At 40.9% G+C, this 17,840-nt stretch overlaps 1 protein-coding gene across 1 annotated transcript; it reads left to right on the top strand.

Moving 5' to 3' along the window:
- The first annotated feature begins 2,033 nt into the window (after nt 1-2,033).
- On the top strand, nt 2,034-16,288 carry MACIR (macrophage immunometabolism regulator). Its single transcript, XM_042788074.1, has 2 exons — nt 2,034-2,156; nt 12,485-16,288. Exon 2 carries the CDS (start codon nt 12,506-12,508, stop codon nt 13,127-13,129), a length of 624 nt encoding a protein of 207 aa, XP_042644008.1. The 5' UTR covers nt 2,034-2,156; nt 12,485-12,505; the 3' UTR covers nt 13,130-16,288.
- The last annotated feature ends 1,552 nt before the right edge of the window (nt 16,289-17,840 follow it).

Below are 17,840 nucleotides of genomic sequence, written 5' to 3'. Positions count from 1 at the left end.
GAGACTAAAGCTCAATAAAGCCAGAGAGTATCAGAAGAGGTGGAAGACAAGGCTTGTGCCAAAAAGGCTTATCGCCCAGCACTCTAGTAGCCTCTGAAGCGGGATCCTGATGTCGCAGTTACCTTAATAAAATAGCTTGAATCCTAGAATATTATTTTGATTTTAGTTTAGAATATGATTTTGATTTTAAAATGGAGTTATAGCAGCTATGAGAATATAAAGCACGCTAAGGCCCTTAGGAATAGGTAGCTAGGATGCTGTGTGTCTTGAACACTGTACGAATCGTTATGGACTCTGAATTAAAACAATGGGTACTGGTTATGGATCTTGAGTTGAAACAATAGGTACCAGAAGAGACTGGGTTTGGTTTGGAAGATCAGCCAAAGAAGAAATGAGCATGTGCAAGGATGGAGTTCAGTCAGCAGACACAGTGAGGAAGACTATCGATGACCACCAGAGGACCCCTGTCCAACATAACCACGTATGCATTAGATACATTTGCATATGATAATGATTTCCAGGAAGTAACATGAATATGCTAATCATTATCTTCCCCCCATTCTAATTATATCAATCAGTAAAGATGACCAATGGTTTCTGTAGAATAGGTAAGGTGAGGTAATTGAAAGACAATCATTATCAAACTAAACTTTACGAATTTTGTTGATCTTCTGTAACCATGACTCTGTAACCATGACTCTGCTGACAAAGTGTATAAATATGTGGTGCTTTGTACCTGTCGGTGAACACGTCTTTGGTGGAGCTATCCCCCGTGTTCCCCAGTGCTGGAATAAAGAAGTGCCTGTTTATCTGCTGTGTGTAGGCAAGTTCTATTTGTGGTTGTGACCACTGACAGTTTTGGCGACCCAGATGGGACCTTGCAAGTGAGACTGGATGGGATCGGGTGCTGATCAAACTCCGGCTGGCACCAAGGAATTCTTGGGGAGTACTATCGCTCTCGACCCATAAAGCTCCTCACAACATTCCCTGGAAAGGTAAGGCACTTCTTCAGGATCAGTGGAAAGCCTGCCTGTCAGACAGAGTGAAAGTTCCACGTGGTTGGAACTAGGGAATTCCTGAGCAGCAGAAGCTTGGGCGCCACCTGTAAGGCGAATATGAAAGTGTTGCAGGGTTGGCATCAGTGTAAGTGGTGAAAGGGAATTAAAGGAGAGGGCCCACAGGACTCCTTGAGAATATGACTCTCTTAGCGCTCCTGGGAATTTTCCCCAGAGGGACTCCTTGTCTCAATTGAGCCACTGCAAGGAATAAGGCAAGGATTATTTGAAGAAGGTTCAGGCTGTTCATAAATCGTGAGATGTGGGATCTTACGTGGAACATCATATACTGGGGTTGATAGCACCTCGCTGGTATACCTCTGGTTGGGAACACTTTGGTGTTCATTCAAGTACTCTCTGGTTCTGATACGGGAAATTGTATTTTTTGGATTCTGTAATTTGTTTCTGTGTTTTGTACCTGTTGGTGAACACGTATTTGGTGGAGGTATCCCCCGTGTTCCCCAGCGCTGGAATAAAGAAGTGCCTGCTTATCTGCTGTGTGTAGGTTCTATTCGCGACTGCGACCGCTAACACTGACATTTCAACTCATGACTTGATGACTTGACGTCTCCTGCCTCCTCCTGCGAGGCCCTGGCCTCCACCACAGGAAGCCGCAGAGCTACGTGAGCCAGCAGGCCCCTGCCCCGCTCTGGGGTGCCGCGGGACAGCCCAGGGCTGCCCTCCAGGGTGTTGCTCACCGCTGCTCAACCCGGGGCCCAGCGCGCCCCATCCCGCTGCTGCTGCTCCCGTGGCCCCGGCCCCCTCACAGCCACCAGCGCGCGAGGGGCGGTTTTACAGAGAGAAGGGAGCACGGGAGAGATGGGGACTTGGCAGGAGAGGGCCACGGTAGGGCCCGCCCAGCCACGGGGTGCGGGGAGTCGCCGGCGGCCCTTGGGACCCGCCACCTCGCGGCTGGCCCAAGCCGGAGCGCACAACACCTCCCACCGCCGCCACTAGCTCAGCGGCCCGCCCGCCGCCTCCGCGCCCCGCCCTCAGCCCCGGCGCGCAGGGTGGGCCGGCGCAGGCCGAGCGAAGCGGGGAGCGCCGCGCTCGGTGCGTCGCTGCTCCTTCTGCGCCGGGCCCCCTCGCCCCGGTCTGCAGGTAAGAGGCGGGGATGGCGCCGCTCCGCGCAGCCGTCGGGGCGGCGCCTCGGCCTCCGCGGCTTCGGGGCCTGCCCGCGCCTCGCGGAGCGGGTACCAGAACGGGGTCGACATGTGTGCCCCGGGAGGGGCCGTAGGGCCGGCGGAGTGGGGCCGGCCCTGACGCCCTGGCGGGAGCGGTGCCGTGCGGTGGGGCCGAGGGGCGGCGTGGGGCGGCAGGCATTGTTGGGGGTGAGGCGGGCGGGGGCCGCGGCAGGGCCCGCCGGGGAGCCGCAGTGATGCCGTGGCCCGGGGCGGGAGTCACGGGGAGCCGCTCGGCGGGGTGAGGGGCACGACACGGCCCTCCCGCAGGCGGCAGCGGCGGCGCCTCTGCCCCCTCCCAGCCAGGGCTGGGCGCCGCGGCGGGGCCGCTCGCGTTTTGAGAGCTGTGTGGCGGCTTGGAGCCGGGGCCGCGGGCGCGTAAAACGGGCTTTCCCAACATAGCGCGGAGGTCCTGGCGCGTATCACCCTCCCGCCTTTTCCGTGAGGTGAGCGGCGGGCCCTGCGCTCCCCCCCAGGCCCATGCACCCGCCGCTCACAGCCCCACGGATGAATGCGGTGGAAGTAAGCAGGCGGTATCCCATAGCGTTCGTGGAGCTGTCCGGGCAGATCTGGGAGGAAACCAGGATGTTGGTCCTGGTATCCGCGGGCAGATTTGTCATGTAGGGCCTGAAGCCTGCAGCGAGGTTGCTCAAGTGCGCTTTCTGTGCCCGCCGCTAGTAACAGTGTAAACGGTAGAAGAGCCAAGAGGTCACCTGTTAACACCTTTGTCTGTTCATAACCATTTATAGCCCTCTCCAGTTGCAACTTACAACCACAAGCAGTCGATATGGTGTTCTTAATACTATTTGGCAAGTGCTAAATCTGAATATGACCTTGCTATTCAGTCTGATAGTAGCAAAGTGTACTAGTACCCAGCTTTCTATGGGTAATTTTGTTTCCCTGTAATAAATCTCACTTAGTGAAGGGTAAACGGAAGCTCAAGGCTCCGTTTAAATTTTGATTATACCATCCATGATACTCACTGACAGCATTTGGGCACTCTAATGTGCATTAAAGTGTTACTTTACAGAGAATGAAGCTTGCTAAGGTGCTTTAGTTTATTGGCACCATGTTTTGCCAATTCTGTCTCTGCATTGGGGAACTGCTGAACAGTTGATACGCTGTTTTGAGTGATCTACAGACATGTAGGAAAATAGTCTTGGGTCCTTATTTATACAAAAGTTATTTATATGCTATTTTGCATAGGGTTTTTTACTGGCTTAAGTGTGAGTGTATACGTACCTATTATAAAGAAAATAACAAATTACATGCATTAGTAGATTTTTTCTTTAAGCATGTATTTGCTCGTTAGTGTGCTTTCTAGAGTGGGGCAGTATGTCACTGTATATACAAACATACTTGCATAGCTGCATGTGGAAACGCCTGCAGTTCCACAGATCTTAGTGGGAGTGATGGAAAGGATCTGTGATGTGGAGAAAGACTTGCTACTTGTACCAGTAGTTGACTGACTTCTGACATGACTCATCCTGAATTCAGCAAGATTCCTCAGAGTATTTCCAGGAGCGTAGTGAGGACTGCAGAACCAATGCTTTGTTTTGCCACAAGGAGTAGAAGTGTGTGTCATGGTTTGAGCTCAGAAGGCAACTGAGCACCACACAGCTGCTCACTTCCCCCTTCACCCCCAATGGTGAGAAGGAGAAAATAAGCCAGAATTGGGATTCAAGACAGGACAGGGAGGGGCAAATCACCCATTATGGTCACCAGCGAAAGGCAGACTCATTAAGGGAAGAAAAAAAAGAACATACATTTATTACAGACACTAACAACAACACTTTACAGAGTAGGAGAGTGAGAAGCATTACCACATCTTGAGAACACCCTCCTCCCACCCCTCCCTTCTTCCTGGGCTCAGCTCTGCTCCTGATATCTCTGCTTCCTCCCCCCAGTGGTGCAGGGGCAGGGAATGGGGGGTGCAGTTAGTGGTGCCGCTCTTCCATCTTTGGAGGAGGAAACTTCTGGAACTTTTTCCCCCTGCTCCAGTGTGGTTGCCCTCTCACAGGAGACAGTCCTCCACAAACTTTCTCCGATGAAAGTCCCTCCCATGGGCTGCAGCGTTTCCCTTGCTGCTCCAGAGTGGGACACCAATTTTCTCCAACAGGAGTCCTTCCCACGGGCTGCAGCCCTTCCTGAGCTGCTCAGGTGTGGGACACCCCCGCATGCCGCAGTCTTCCCAGCACTGAACTACAGCAGTAGGGGCTGCTTCTTCCCACAGGATCCCACCTGGCTTTGGGTTCAGCCACCTTAATTGGATGCATGAAGCCCCGCACAGGCCACAAATCAATGTCTGCTCCACCATAGATCTTCATGGGTGGCAGGGGGGGCCGCCCTGCCGTCTCACCACAGGATACAGGGGGGTCTCTGCTCCAGCACACCTCCCCCCTCCTTTCTTCTTCCGTTCCTCCACTGACCTTGGTGTTCAGGCAGCGGCAGCAACTCCTCCTCACAAGTCCCACTGCCCGTCACCACATCCCTTCTTAAATACGTTATCGCAGAGGCGCAGCTGATTGGCTCAGTTTTGGGGCAGAGATGGGTCTGACTTGGAGCTGGGGGAGCTTCGAGAAGCTTCTCACAGGGGGCCACCGCTGTAGCCCCCTCCCCTGCTACCAAAAAACTCCACCACTCACTTAAACCCAGGACAGCGTGCAGCACTGTTTCTCCTTCCTACTTTTTCGCAGTCATCTACCTTACTGAAAGTTTCTCCTCCCACCAATCTGTTGCTTTTGGTGTATTTTGAACCATATTCTATTTTACGTGGTATGCTTGCTTTTTTTTTTTTTTTTTTCTTTATCCCCTTGAGGAAGAGTGCTTTTTAGTATAATGAAGATGGAGGAAGGTGGTTCTCATAGTGGCCTTGAAACAGGGAAGTGAAGTAATGGCAGTGCGATCACTGAAATTAAGTTCTTGCATAAAAGTACCGACATAACTGCATGGTTTCCTTTATAATCTCTTCTTTGACTACCCTCATATGCTGCTGGTTTGGCCAGCTGGCATGCATGTTCATATGCAAATGCAGTATGTTATGGTAAAGTCAGATGTGTTCTAGGACAAAGTTTTATGTGTGCATTACTTTTAAGTTTAATACAAATTTACTGTACCTGCATGTGCTGTTGGGCTTTTATTAATTTTTATTCCCTATTTGTATTACACTTAAACACTTGTTTTTAGGTAGCATTTAAGTATGGAAAGAAACATTTGAGAAGGAGCCAGAGAACAAAACTTTAAAGCCATTATATACATAACTAATAAGCTTGAGGAAGTGACCTTTAGCAATGTGAATGGTATAAGTGAGTGAGATGGCTGTCCAACAAACGCCTAAATATCTGCTGGAGGTTGCATCAAGTTAAGACAAAAAGCTAGTCATTTAAAGTGCTTCAGTTAAAAAGTAAAACCAGAAAACCTCAATTACATTGATTAAGCATATTTTTCATGATATATTTGAGTAGGTCTTATTTTTAACTAATATGTTTCTTTGAATAGCTGTTCCTAGTCAAAGGGTAGGAATATAATATTGTTACTCTTTAGCTTGATAGTTTCAAAATATCTGCAGAGCTGTATTTTCAATTATGGCAGTATAGGATACTACCAAACATCCATTTCTTATCTGACAGAAAAGCAAGAGACCCTTATTCCCATTAGCATTTTGGTTTTTAAAGACAAAAATCAGTATTTATTCTGTGAAATCTGTAATACTTTAAAAACTCTGGCTTTGGGGTGTTTTTCTTCATTTTTAAAAAGGAATTTAATTTTTTTTGACAAGTCAGGTTGTGGTATGTTTTTTTGCCTTTTTTTTTTTTTTTTTCCAAGTGGGGTAACCTGAAACTGGGGTGAAGAGAACTTTGTAAATGAAACTTAGATTTTGGTTGGTGAGAAGATGAAAATCAGAAATACACAAAAATAAAATGCAATTATAAATGAAACTTTCCTTTAACTTACTAAACAGCTAAAGAATAAAAATTATTTGTTTTACAAATAATTTTCTTTACATGTGTCTTGCTGTTTCATCTTTTGATGAGTAACAATAGTAAACAGCTATCTGTATGCTGGCCAGGAGCATCAGCTTACTGATGGAGTCGGGACAGAAGTGTTCATCTGTGATTCCATCAGCAAGGAAGCCACATTGTTTATTTAAAAGGTTCTAAATATTTCAGAAAGGTTACCCTCTGTTAAACACTTCTATCTAGTGTTGCTTGGCAAAGAGATGTTAAAAGTAAATGGCCTTCTTTCCCACCATATTCTTTTACTTTCACTGCTTGCTAGGTCTGCTCATACAAAATTCATTAGCCAATTCATTGGACCAAATCTTGAAGTTCCATCTGCCTCTGTCATGTTGATCTGGTCTGAGCTAGTCACTGGAGTTGCCAGTTGTAGTTCCTCAGTAATTAATTTGTGATCCTCTTAATTTTTAAAAGGTAGTTTCCTAGATCACATTTGTTTTCTGTTTAAAACTGTATTAATAACAAGAATTAACAAACAGGTTAAATAGTTCTTGCTTCTTGCAGTATGAATGTATTATTAAAAATTGAATTAATCTTCTTTTGCAAAACACTTAATAATTTTGTGTTCTGTGTAAACCGTGTAATACTTATTGTCTGGTATACTGGATTGCTGAAGGGCTTAATACTTCACCTGTTGGCAATGACCTTCCCCCCTCCACACACACACTATTGTGTAGTTATCATTTTTACTGGTTGTTTTGTGGACTGTTAATTTGCATCAGATCCTAAAGTTATTGCACTGACTTTATTAATTCAGTAATATCCATGAATTTGTTTTCTTAAGGCCTGCAGGATCATAACATATGCTTTACACATAATTTAATTTTCTTGAATGTAATTTTGAGAAAAAATCCATGCTAAACTTTGTTCTTACTCCATCTGAATGTTGTCTCATGTGGTGCAGCAATTTAATATTACCTCCATTCTCTTTAGCTTAGAGTATTTTGGAATTTCTCCTCAGGAACAGCAAGAGTTGGTGAAGAACTCCTGTAGTTTATATGAGTTTGTTCTCTGTGATTTATTTCCCCCCCCCCCCCCCCCCCCCCGTTCCTGTCTCTATAAACATGGAATCAGTCTGAAAAACATAACACAACTATTATAGGGGACCTTCAAGAGCATTCTGAAACAACATTAATATAAGTCCCTTGAGATGAAGGTGGAGCACATGGCTCAAAACAACCATCTGACTCTGGCAGTACATGCAGCAGTATCACCAGTTTGCACTGGAAGAACCTTCAAGCTGCACATGTCTCAGTCTATGGCCTGGCTGCCCCAGCTCTAGGAAAAAAATATGGCATCTTTGTGGATACTCTTACGTAGTTGAATTTTAGCTTGATTTTTTCTCTTTAACTAACTATTTCACTTGTTTTAGTTGCAGATTGGAAATAATTATTTCTAGAAAACTTTGCTCTACAAGTACATAAATTCCATCAGCATATTTCAGTGACAAAGAAGATGGGATTTCCAAGAGCACATATTTCTTTTCACACTGCACAAACTGTTTTCCCTTCACAAACAGAGACAGCTGAAATAATTAAAAACGTGTGCTGGCTTCACATGTGCTAGGTGACTTTACTCACTCCTGATGTTGGATAGACAAACATTATATCTTTTAAGTGCATTGTATATATTAAGTAATGGCAGCACAGAGAAATGGAGGTGTCAAAACTGGCTTGATATCTCTATCCAATGTTTGACACTTACAGAATTCATATCACTGAGTCTATTGCCATATTTCCATTCTGCCATCTACTTACTGCAATTGTGAGCATTTTATCAGTAAGACATATCTTTGTGGTTCTTAACAAATGGTACTACCTTCAGGCTTGGCATCTAGGAAAAAAAAATCTGTTAAAAAACTAAAAATAGAACCAGTAGTTAGATGGACAGAAATGTAATGCTTATCCTAAAAAAAAGGCCTCTTCTGAAATCAAATATTCTAATTGAGAAGATAAGAAACAGTGGAAATTACAGAGAACCAGTTCTGTTGCTGAAAGCAACTTACTATGGTGATTTATAAATAACGCACACTTTCTACAAAGCATAGGAGTGTCAAGGAAAACCCCTCTTCATCTTTTTTTGTCTTATTTAAATATTGAGTAATTAAAGTTGATATTTTTTGAGTCGCATTTCTTTCCTTGAAGGACGGTAAATAATACATTCAACAGATATATAACACATTTTCCGGAAAAAAAAAAAACAACCAAAACAAACAAAACCAAGCAAAAGATGTCATTGGGTACAGTAAGAGCACATGGTGAGATATCGTTCCAACAACAAATGATTTACAGCATGTATATTAGCATGGTGTGGTTAGACATTAGCATGTCATACATGTCTGTTTTCTGTTTGTCCCGTGCTAATCTTTGAGTGGTATCTGACACCCTCATGAGAGATTCTGTAATCAGAAAACCTTTACATTCGCAAAATGTGGAAGTTCTAATATTTTTACCCTTGAAGAACTATGCCAAGCATATTAATGTATTCTTTGAGGTAATACAATGATTTATTGTAGTTAGCATGGTATTTCTATTTATTATTTCTCTTCTCTGTGTTTTAGACAGTTTTCTCAATATTTAACCAGATTGGGTCAGGTTAATTTATATTCAGAACTTGCTTTATATTATAAAGAGAATCAATAAAATCTTGTAAAATCTTAATGAAGCGAGTTGTATTCTGAAAACACTTCCAGTGTGTATTGGTCAAGTGAATCCTCTTGGTATCTGCTATTTTCAGTTATTTTCCATACTTCCTAAATATGTAAAGCAGCAGAAAAGAAAAGGATATGCCATCTTGTTCCTCTTCTTATTTTGATTATGTAGTAAATCTTTAATTATAAACTGTGTTGAATTGACATCACTCCATTGTTGTTCTCTTTTAAGAAGCAAAGAAATAGTATTTTTAAACTACTGGGTTTTTTCAGTATTATGTTGAGAATTACTAATGAGCTTACACTGCTACACAGCAATGAACATAACAGTAGTCATCTAATGTCTTATAACCACAGAAATGCCTGAAAATGCAGTCTACAAGCAGTAAATATATATTTGTATGTAATGGTATCTACACTCATAGATACTGTGAACCTCAGATTATTTTATTTCATAGAAGTTTTCCAAATAATGTTTATCTTTTTTTTTACCAGATAAGGAGACAAAGCATGTTGAAGCCATATGGCAGCTTTAGTAACATTAATAGTCTTGGGAAAGAACAGCTGAGCTCATACATACTGAGTTTTGGACCACTGCCTGCAGAACTGGCCAGTCATTTCTCTCACCAGCTAGCAGTGCTGTTCCCTTGAGCTTCTGATATTTATGTCACTAGTTTCTGATGCTACTGTTGCTTTCAAGTATCTGTTGGATTTACTGGTTTTAGGGCTCAGCTGTTCTTCACACTGGAGCATGGACATGGAAGCTCTGTTTCAGGCTGAACTACTAGGCTGTAGCTTGCTGACTTGAAGACTTTTCTCCTCTGATTTTCCTTTGTACTTTAACTGAAGAAGTGCATGAAGACATCTCTTCTTCCCTCCCTTTCCTTTAGGGCCTATATTGCTGTGGAAAGTGATTGTTTGGTTTGGGTTTTTTTGTTGTTGTTGCTTAGTTTATTTGTGACTAGATAACATGATTCATTTCTAACCTTGTTGTATTGAAGCGTGGAAACAAACCTTACAACTCACAGAGTTATAAAGCCGGTATGTTTATTGCAGCGCTGGGTGCAACAGGGATCACTCCTCCTAGCTCGCACACCATATCACAAAGCAAGCACTTTTATGGTAGAAAAGCATGCCTATTCATTAGTATAGGCCGTGTTATTACAATTAGTTCTGAGAATAGGCATAGCTATTGTAATTATTTCCAGGAACTCATTATCCTAAGTCTCCTCCTTCTGCCGCATGTGTGCTGCCGTCCAGTGGTTATGGGCCGGGGTCTCCTGGAGGAAGGGTTAAAATTGGGAATTAAAAAACCAGGAACAGTAAATATTTAGGTTTCTTGGCTAAAACCACAGGGTAGCCAAAAGTTTCAATGCAGAATTTTTCTGTGTTATGCCTTCACTAACCATGGTTCCTGATGGTACAGAAACTCTAATTTCTACCTAAGGAATTGTCATGAATATCTTTAACTCAGTGGCTAAAAACTAACCATATTTATTGTCTCACTGCTAGATATGGTGCTGAAGTAGGAAACAACAACCGCTTATGCTATTCTGAAAGTTTTAATTGACTCCATAAATATATTTTAAAGACAATTAAATATAATGGGCAATATCTTGAGTTTTTTGTGGATTTTTTTTAGTGAAAGATTTTGGTGTTAGGTTTTCTTCAGTATTTGAAATCTTTATTTAGCTTTTGATGTATTACCTGTATTGTAAAATTCAAAATGCTCTAAAAGGTGACTGGATGAAGTGGATCTGTAAAAGCAATGCTACACAAAACTGGTAATGAAGAAGGTTATCACCACACCATTGTGACAACTTAAAAAGGACATTTAAGACTAAAGGAACATTAGTAATAGTGTCTCCACAGTAGAACTTTGTCAGTGACTAATCAATTCCTATTCAGAAAGACTGTGGGGATTTTGTTTACTCCTAATTTATTAGCATAGGGAGCAGCAGGTTGATTTGAGACTAAACAGGGAAGCCGAGATAGCAACATTACTTAAAATTACTCCTTCCCAATCCCTGAACAGAAACAAGGTAAGCTTAAATTTTGCATAAGGCTAGATTATTTTCTTTTACAAGTGAGCTATGCACACAACTTCCTCCCTTATTTTAAGACAAATGAATAGAGATTGATCTTACGGGATTTTTGAAGGTATCTAATTGCAGAAGTTTGAATAAAGTATTCCCTTGTTTGTTGGCATCTTTGCTACTCAGCCTGTGACTTCTCAAGCCTCAGAATGGCAGCAAGTAGCAGCTTTAAAAGTTTGCCAACTGATAATAGCACGTTTTAAGTCAGTCTCATTTGTGAAATATTACTGAGCTTTTGAATGTGGTTTATAGTCACCTATAATGAAATTCAGAATTGTGTTTCTGCTTGGCACTTGCATACTAACTTTCCTTTCTTCTGTGAGTCCCATTGCCTTTAAACATTACAAAGCTATGCTGAATTTTTTGTGAACTATATTGGCTAGAGAGCCATGAGCTACTGTTTAGAGCAGAGGTGAGGCTGACAATGAAGGAAGCATGGATTTGGAAATAAATGTACCCTTTCTACTCTGTGAAGTACCAAGATGGTGTAGATGATGCTGAAAACAAATAAATTAAAAGAATTAAGCTTTCATGTTCTGGCACCCACTGGCGTATACTTGCTGGGATATTGATGTTATCTTTCCTCATTAGAGATGCTAATGTCTTGTGGCAGGCAACTTAATCAAAGGCACCAAATTAAGTATTTGGAATAGTTGAGAGGGAAGAAAGGTCAGGGCAAAACAGCCTGTTTCGAAAAGAAATAGAAAACAAATAAATACCATAGAATTCAGAATACTGGTTATTTTTAAGGTGCTTATAAGAATCTTATGCTGTATTCAGTAAGCAGTAGTATACTGTCTCCTTTCTTAGAAATACATTAGCATAAAATAGTATGAGTTTGTTTGGTTGATTGCGAACAAGACAATAGGTTGGGGGCAGGGGGGGAGGGAGGATTGCTGATGACTTATAAAGACAGCTGTTGAACATCCAGGATGATGTTCTTTGATTTTAAAGCAAGCTGTCTTCACATACAGAAGGGGGAAGCATTACAGTACCATCAGGTCTTGTCTGTGGTCATGCCTGTCTGAGGTAGTAGCTGTTAGACACATTTTTTTAAAAGCTTTGTTTACTGAGATTATTTTAAATAGGAAAAAGATACAGCTGAATGTGGGAGAAGTTGCTGTGGATGTGCTAATGGATGTAGATGGCCTCAGAGGCAAGGGGTTAGAAGGAATCAAATGGACTAAAGGAATGAAAAAATGGACTGGAAATATGCTTCTTTTTTGTGTGCAATGTTACTTGAGAATTTTTTTAACATTTAAGAATATCAGGAGTATATTTATGGTATCTTTTATTAAAAACACCCAAGATATTTTTTAAAGGCAGATGTCAGTGATAATTTTCTTATGCAGAGCATAAGACAAGGCTGAATAGAGAAGTACTGGTCATGACTTCTGGGTGGTAGAAAATCTCATTTCTGTGATCCTCTCTCAACTCCTCATGTTGCATAAAGACTATTTCTCATCAAGCTCTGTTCTATTTTTAGGAGGATAGCGTTGTGTTTAAAATGGAAGTTGACATAAATGGAGAGTCCAGAACTACCCTATCCACCCGCGCTGTGCCTCTTGCAGAGGTGAGTCCTGTGGGCAGGATGGAAGCAGAGAAACCCCGCTGTTCCAGTACCCCCTGCTCACCAATGCGACGGATGGTTGCGGGATATCAGATCCTTCACATGGATTCTAACTACCTGGTCGGCTTCACTACTGGAGAGGAGCTGCTGAAACTAGCCCAGAAGTGTACAGAAAGTGAAGAGAATAAAGGGGAATCTGGGTCGAACTTGTGCTCCAAACAGCTTGATTCAGGACTTGCACGTTCCTCCCGTTTGTACAAAACTAGAAGTAGGTACTATCAGCCATATGAGATCCCAGCGGTAAATGGAAGGAGAAGGAGACGGATGCCCAGCTCAGGGGATAAATGCACTAAGGTTTTACCATATGAACCTTACAAGGCACTTCATGGTCCCCTGCCTCTTTGCCTTTTAAAAGGTAAAAGGGCTCATTCAAAATCACTGGACTACCTCAATTTAGACAAAATGAGCATTAAGGAACCTGCTGACACAGAAGTGCTACAATACCAGCTCCAACACCTTACCCTTAGAGGGGACCGTATGTTTGCAAGAAATAACACATGAGCTATCATCTTGAATTTAGAATCAATTCCTGAATATTTCTCTGTTGCTGCAAAAATCTACTGTTGTACTGTATACATGACTGTCCACATTGTAGATGGCTGTAATGACTAAATATTATCAGAAAGTAATTTATTTAAATAGAAACTTGGCAATACGTTACAAATACTTGGAGGGAGAAATCTTTCCTGAGCAAGCAGCTTCTGATGCAAATTTGACTGCAATTGATTAATATTTCTTTTATCAAAAAAAGCTTTTGATTTTTGGGTTTGTGATTTTTTTTTTTTTTTGTACAGTTAGAGTTAGTATTTACAGTAATTTAACACAGAAAAATTGGTGATGTCTGCTTAGTTGTTGCTAATTTTGTCTTGATGTTAGAAACTGCTCTTGGATAGGCACTCAAGTATAGCAGGTTTTTTGGTTTTAGTTTTTGTTACTATATTCTACAGTAAAATGTATGATTTAGTGTTTTGTTTTTGTTTTTTTTTTTTTTTGTACATCATGGAGAGGAAAGTGAGCTTAAATAAATTGGATCACTCACTATTTAAATAATCCAGTTCAAACATTTTCAAACTGCACTTGCCCTGGTGATGAGGGTGGGAGTCGTTCATAAAACAAACCTTTGCTACTTAAAAAATAATTTAACAGGATTTAGATTTGACATGGAATTAATTACTTTGCCTCCTCTGTTCCATAAAACTTGTTCAGGATAAGCAGTTGGGTTACTAAAACCAAATCTTTTGGGGAGTAAAGATATTTTTTTTTTGTTAGTGGGATTTATTTTTTACATTGTTTTGACACACAAAGAAGGATTCACAGAAGATTCCAGTAAATACACTGGAATGTCTGCATTGGTATGTCAATAATGTTTTTTCTTTTAATTAATTATTTCTGTATCATCTATACTAGCAGAAGGGGTCAAATAACTTCAGCGTTGCTTTGGAAATTCAGTTGATTTGAAGCACGGAACACTTCAGATCTGGAAGGCCATTTTTTTTCTGATGGAGTGCAGGTGGAGTATTTCTGTATCGGCATTGAAGAGATAATCCTGGATTATTCAACAGAGTAGATTGAATACACTAGTTTACTTCTGTTACTTAAGAATTTTTTATCTGAACATGACACCAAATGTAGTTTTGACAGCTGTATTCCTAGATGGATTTAAAACATTTTAGTAACTTATGTTTAAAAATTAAAAATAATTTTGAGACCTTTTTTTTTAGGTGCTATCTTTTACTGAAGCAGCGTGCAACTTGGGTTTGGCTGATGACCTCTGCAGAAGAAGTTAAAAATAAGATCACGTTGTTTTGAAATATAAATTATTTTATCAGTTGTTGCTGGTAGAATTAAGATTTTGTTTGTTTGTTTGTTTGTTTATCATACAGAATTAATGGAAAGCACTAGTTAGTGCGTGTACTGTGGAAAATAAGGGTTCTTTTCATGCTGGCTTTTACTCCACAGTTGTAAATGAAGGCAACGCAGTAGTCTGCATTTTGGTGGTTTGGTTATCTTTTTTTTAGGTTTATTAGAATGTTTGCAACAAACTGAGATGTATTTTTAGAAGTTAACTACACCTATATAAATCTAATGCATTGAGCAATGATCCTGAAAGTAAAATCTTCCTATATAGTCTGTAGTTTGAAAAACAGATTAAGGTCAGATGCCAAAGAGATGGGGGTTTTGTTTAAGGAATAAACACCACTGCTTATTGCAATACCCTATGAAACTGTATTTCTGGCTGAAAAATAAAAAGGGTAGTATAAGCACCTATTGTTGTGGAGTCTTTGCTGTGTAGGAGAAAGTTGACATTTAAAAAATACAGCTTTAGACCAGGGATCATTTAAAGACATCTTTAAAGCAGGAAGCTTGGACTTCTGTGAAATAGATGCTTAGGTTTGTTACTTTGTTTCAGAAAATTGAATTGTTTCAGGAGTTACTAATATTTTGTGCATGTTTCTAATGTCATCCTGTGCAGTAAGTGTATAGCTACACTAATAGATTGCTATCTAGCCAAGTTCAAACATAAAAAACGTGTTAGTACTTTATCTGTTTGATCATTTGCTCATGAAGGTGCTTACATGTAATATTATTTGCTTAATATACAGAATTGCAGCTCTCATAGCATATCCTCATTCAAGAGCTCACTGTTTTGTGAGTTTGGTTTGTAACATTCTTTATCATAAACTTTTGTATCCGTGAGGAGTTCCTGTTTTTACCTGTAAATTAAGCAAAATCTCAGCCAAATTAAAGCTTTTGATCTTGTCTTATTTTTGCTGTTTATAATGTCTTCCATTAAACTAGTTATTAAAATGAAAGATGAAATGGTTCTTCAGACTGCTAAAGTGAAATTATGAACAATACGGACCTTTCAAAGTGAATTCTTGCTGTTCTTGTAATAAAGTAAAAGATTAAAAAAAAAAAAAAAGCATCAAAAATAGTTTCCATCTTGGCTTTAGTTGTCTTTCAGAGGATTAGAAGAGTGAAGGTAGAAATGACATGGCATAGTAACACAAAACTTCCATTTAACCAAAGTAGATCTGGAATCAAGTACAAATGTGTAAACTTGGATATGGAGGCAGATCTTAAATATAGTCACACTGCTGGCATTTTTTAAAACAATATACCAAAAAAGGATCGGTATGAAATCCATGCTTTATTTCAGTGTTTTCTTTCTACATTTCAGGTATAAACTTGTAACTACTCCTGTCCTGCTGTTTTATTTTTTGTATTTACAGCTGCACATAGTACCTAACTGACCTTCTGTTTTCCTCTGCCTTCTCTTTGTCCATCCATTGGGTTCTGACTTATACTCAGTTCTCTTGAGTGGTGATCTCTCTTGCTGAATATATTTACTGTAGTGGGAATTGTTAATTGCAGACTAGGACTACTAGACAATATTGCAAAATAAGTAACAGACAAGCTTTTAGAATTTTCTAAAATTGCTCTCCTGGATGTGTGGGTTTTTTGTTTTGGTTTGGTTTGGTTTTCTGCTGGGAAGAACAGAGGAAAGGAGAAAGTTTATTTTTAAACAACTTCCAAAATCTACAATATCTGCACAAGTATCAGCTGATTGGTGTCAGTAAATCTAGGTGCTGTAAGGCTGTATAATTTGCTTCTGAAGAAATTAAAAAGCCAGCCAGAACACAAGACTCTGGTCTGAAATAGACTAAGTGGGTTTCAAAGTATATTTTAATTTGGTAAACACAGGATGCAGTTAAAAAAAAAAAAAGTCTTTAGGTGAGTACTAACCTAATGTAAAATTTTATGAACCAAATGAATGCTTGTGATAGTAGGAAGGGAAATATTACCTGTAATATAAATGAAGCAGAGAATTGTTAGTGGATAACATAACTGTTGTTTCTAACCCTTTCAGTGTAACTTGTTTCGAACTCTCAATGATAACAAAGAATCTGAAACAGAAATTATCGAACATAATAAAATTTTGGCATTCTGTATGTTTGGGAGGGTGGTCTGGCTAAAGTCAGTTCATGTTAGACTTAGAGGAATATGTGCTAAAAAGCAACAGGAAAAAATTATCTCCAATGACAATACAAGCAGAAAAAAAGAAAAAATTATTTGAGGAAGAGTAATTTTATAGTGGAGCTACACTGCAGAAATGTAACAAAAATGTTAAGCTGTTGTAGGAAAAATGTAGATTTATTACAATACTAATAACTTTAAAGACAGTGTAAAGCTTGGCAACCAACAGCAGTTGTCCTGGTTTGGGCTGGAAGAGAGTTAACACTCCTCTTGGGGAACTGGAAGAGTGCTGTGGTTTGGATTCGGCTTCGGGTTTGGTGTGAGAAGAACGCTGGTAGCACACGGCTGTTTCCAACTGGTACTGAGACTCCAAGGACTCCCCAACTCTCCCTGTTCTGCCCGTGCGCCAGGGCACAGGGAGCAGGGAGGGAGCACGGCCCGAGCACCAGACCCAACTTGGGCAATGCAATATTCCATACCATGGACCGCCACGCTCACTGTAGAGAGGAGGGGTGGTCGGGAAGGGGCTCTCTCTCGCTCGCTCCCGGGATTGCGATTGCGGGATCTTGGTATCTCGGGGTCGCTGGCCGGGAACGGGCTGGGGAGCGGTCAGCGGGTGGTGAGAAATTGTGTTGTGCATTGCCCGTTTGTATTTTCTATTACTGTCATTGGTTTAATTTAATTACCCTTATTAAACTGTTTCTATCTCAACCTGTGAGTCTCCCTTTACCCCTCCAATTCCCTTCCCCATTCTCAGGTGGGGGGGCAGGGTGGGTGAGCGGCTGCGGGGTGATTGGCTGCCGACCAGGCTCAAGCCATGACAGGAGTACACATTTCTTTGCATGTTGTCTGACCATTTGGCAAATACAATTTTACTGATAATTCTTTCTGGGGACTGAGTATTTGCATGGGTGGTTTTCAGTCTTTTGATCTGTTAACTGGGACATCAGTTTCTGTGATGAGTGATTACACTGAACACTGTAAGAGTATCAAAAATCTGTCTGATAGATGGATCCTTAGAAGAACACAATAATATTTGGACTATTGTTTTTGTTTTGTTTTGTTTTGCTCTGTCTTACACCACATTTTTTAGTCAAAGGTTAATTCCAACTTCCTAAGTCCTTGAGGACCTTCAGATAGATCATGAGTTTTTTTGCCCCAGTGATTTTGCTAGTGTTTTTTTTTTTTTTTTCCTCTTTGCTCTTTACTCCATCAGAAAAGCACTTGAGGAAGA

This window comes from Tyto alba, unplaced genomic scaffold, assembly GCF_018691265.1.
Source record: "Tyto alba isolate M040663 unplaced genomic scaffold, T.alba_DEE_v4.0 Super-Scaffold_13, whole genome shotgun sequence".
NCBI lineage: Eukaryota > Metazoa > Chordata > Aves > Strigiformes > Tytonidae > Tyto > Tyto alba.
This window is presented reverse-complemented; position numbering and strand designations above follow the sequence as displayed.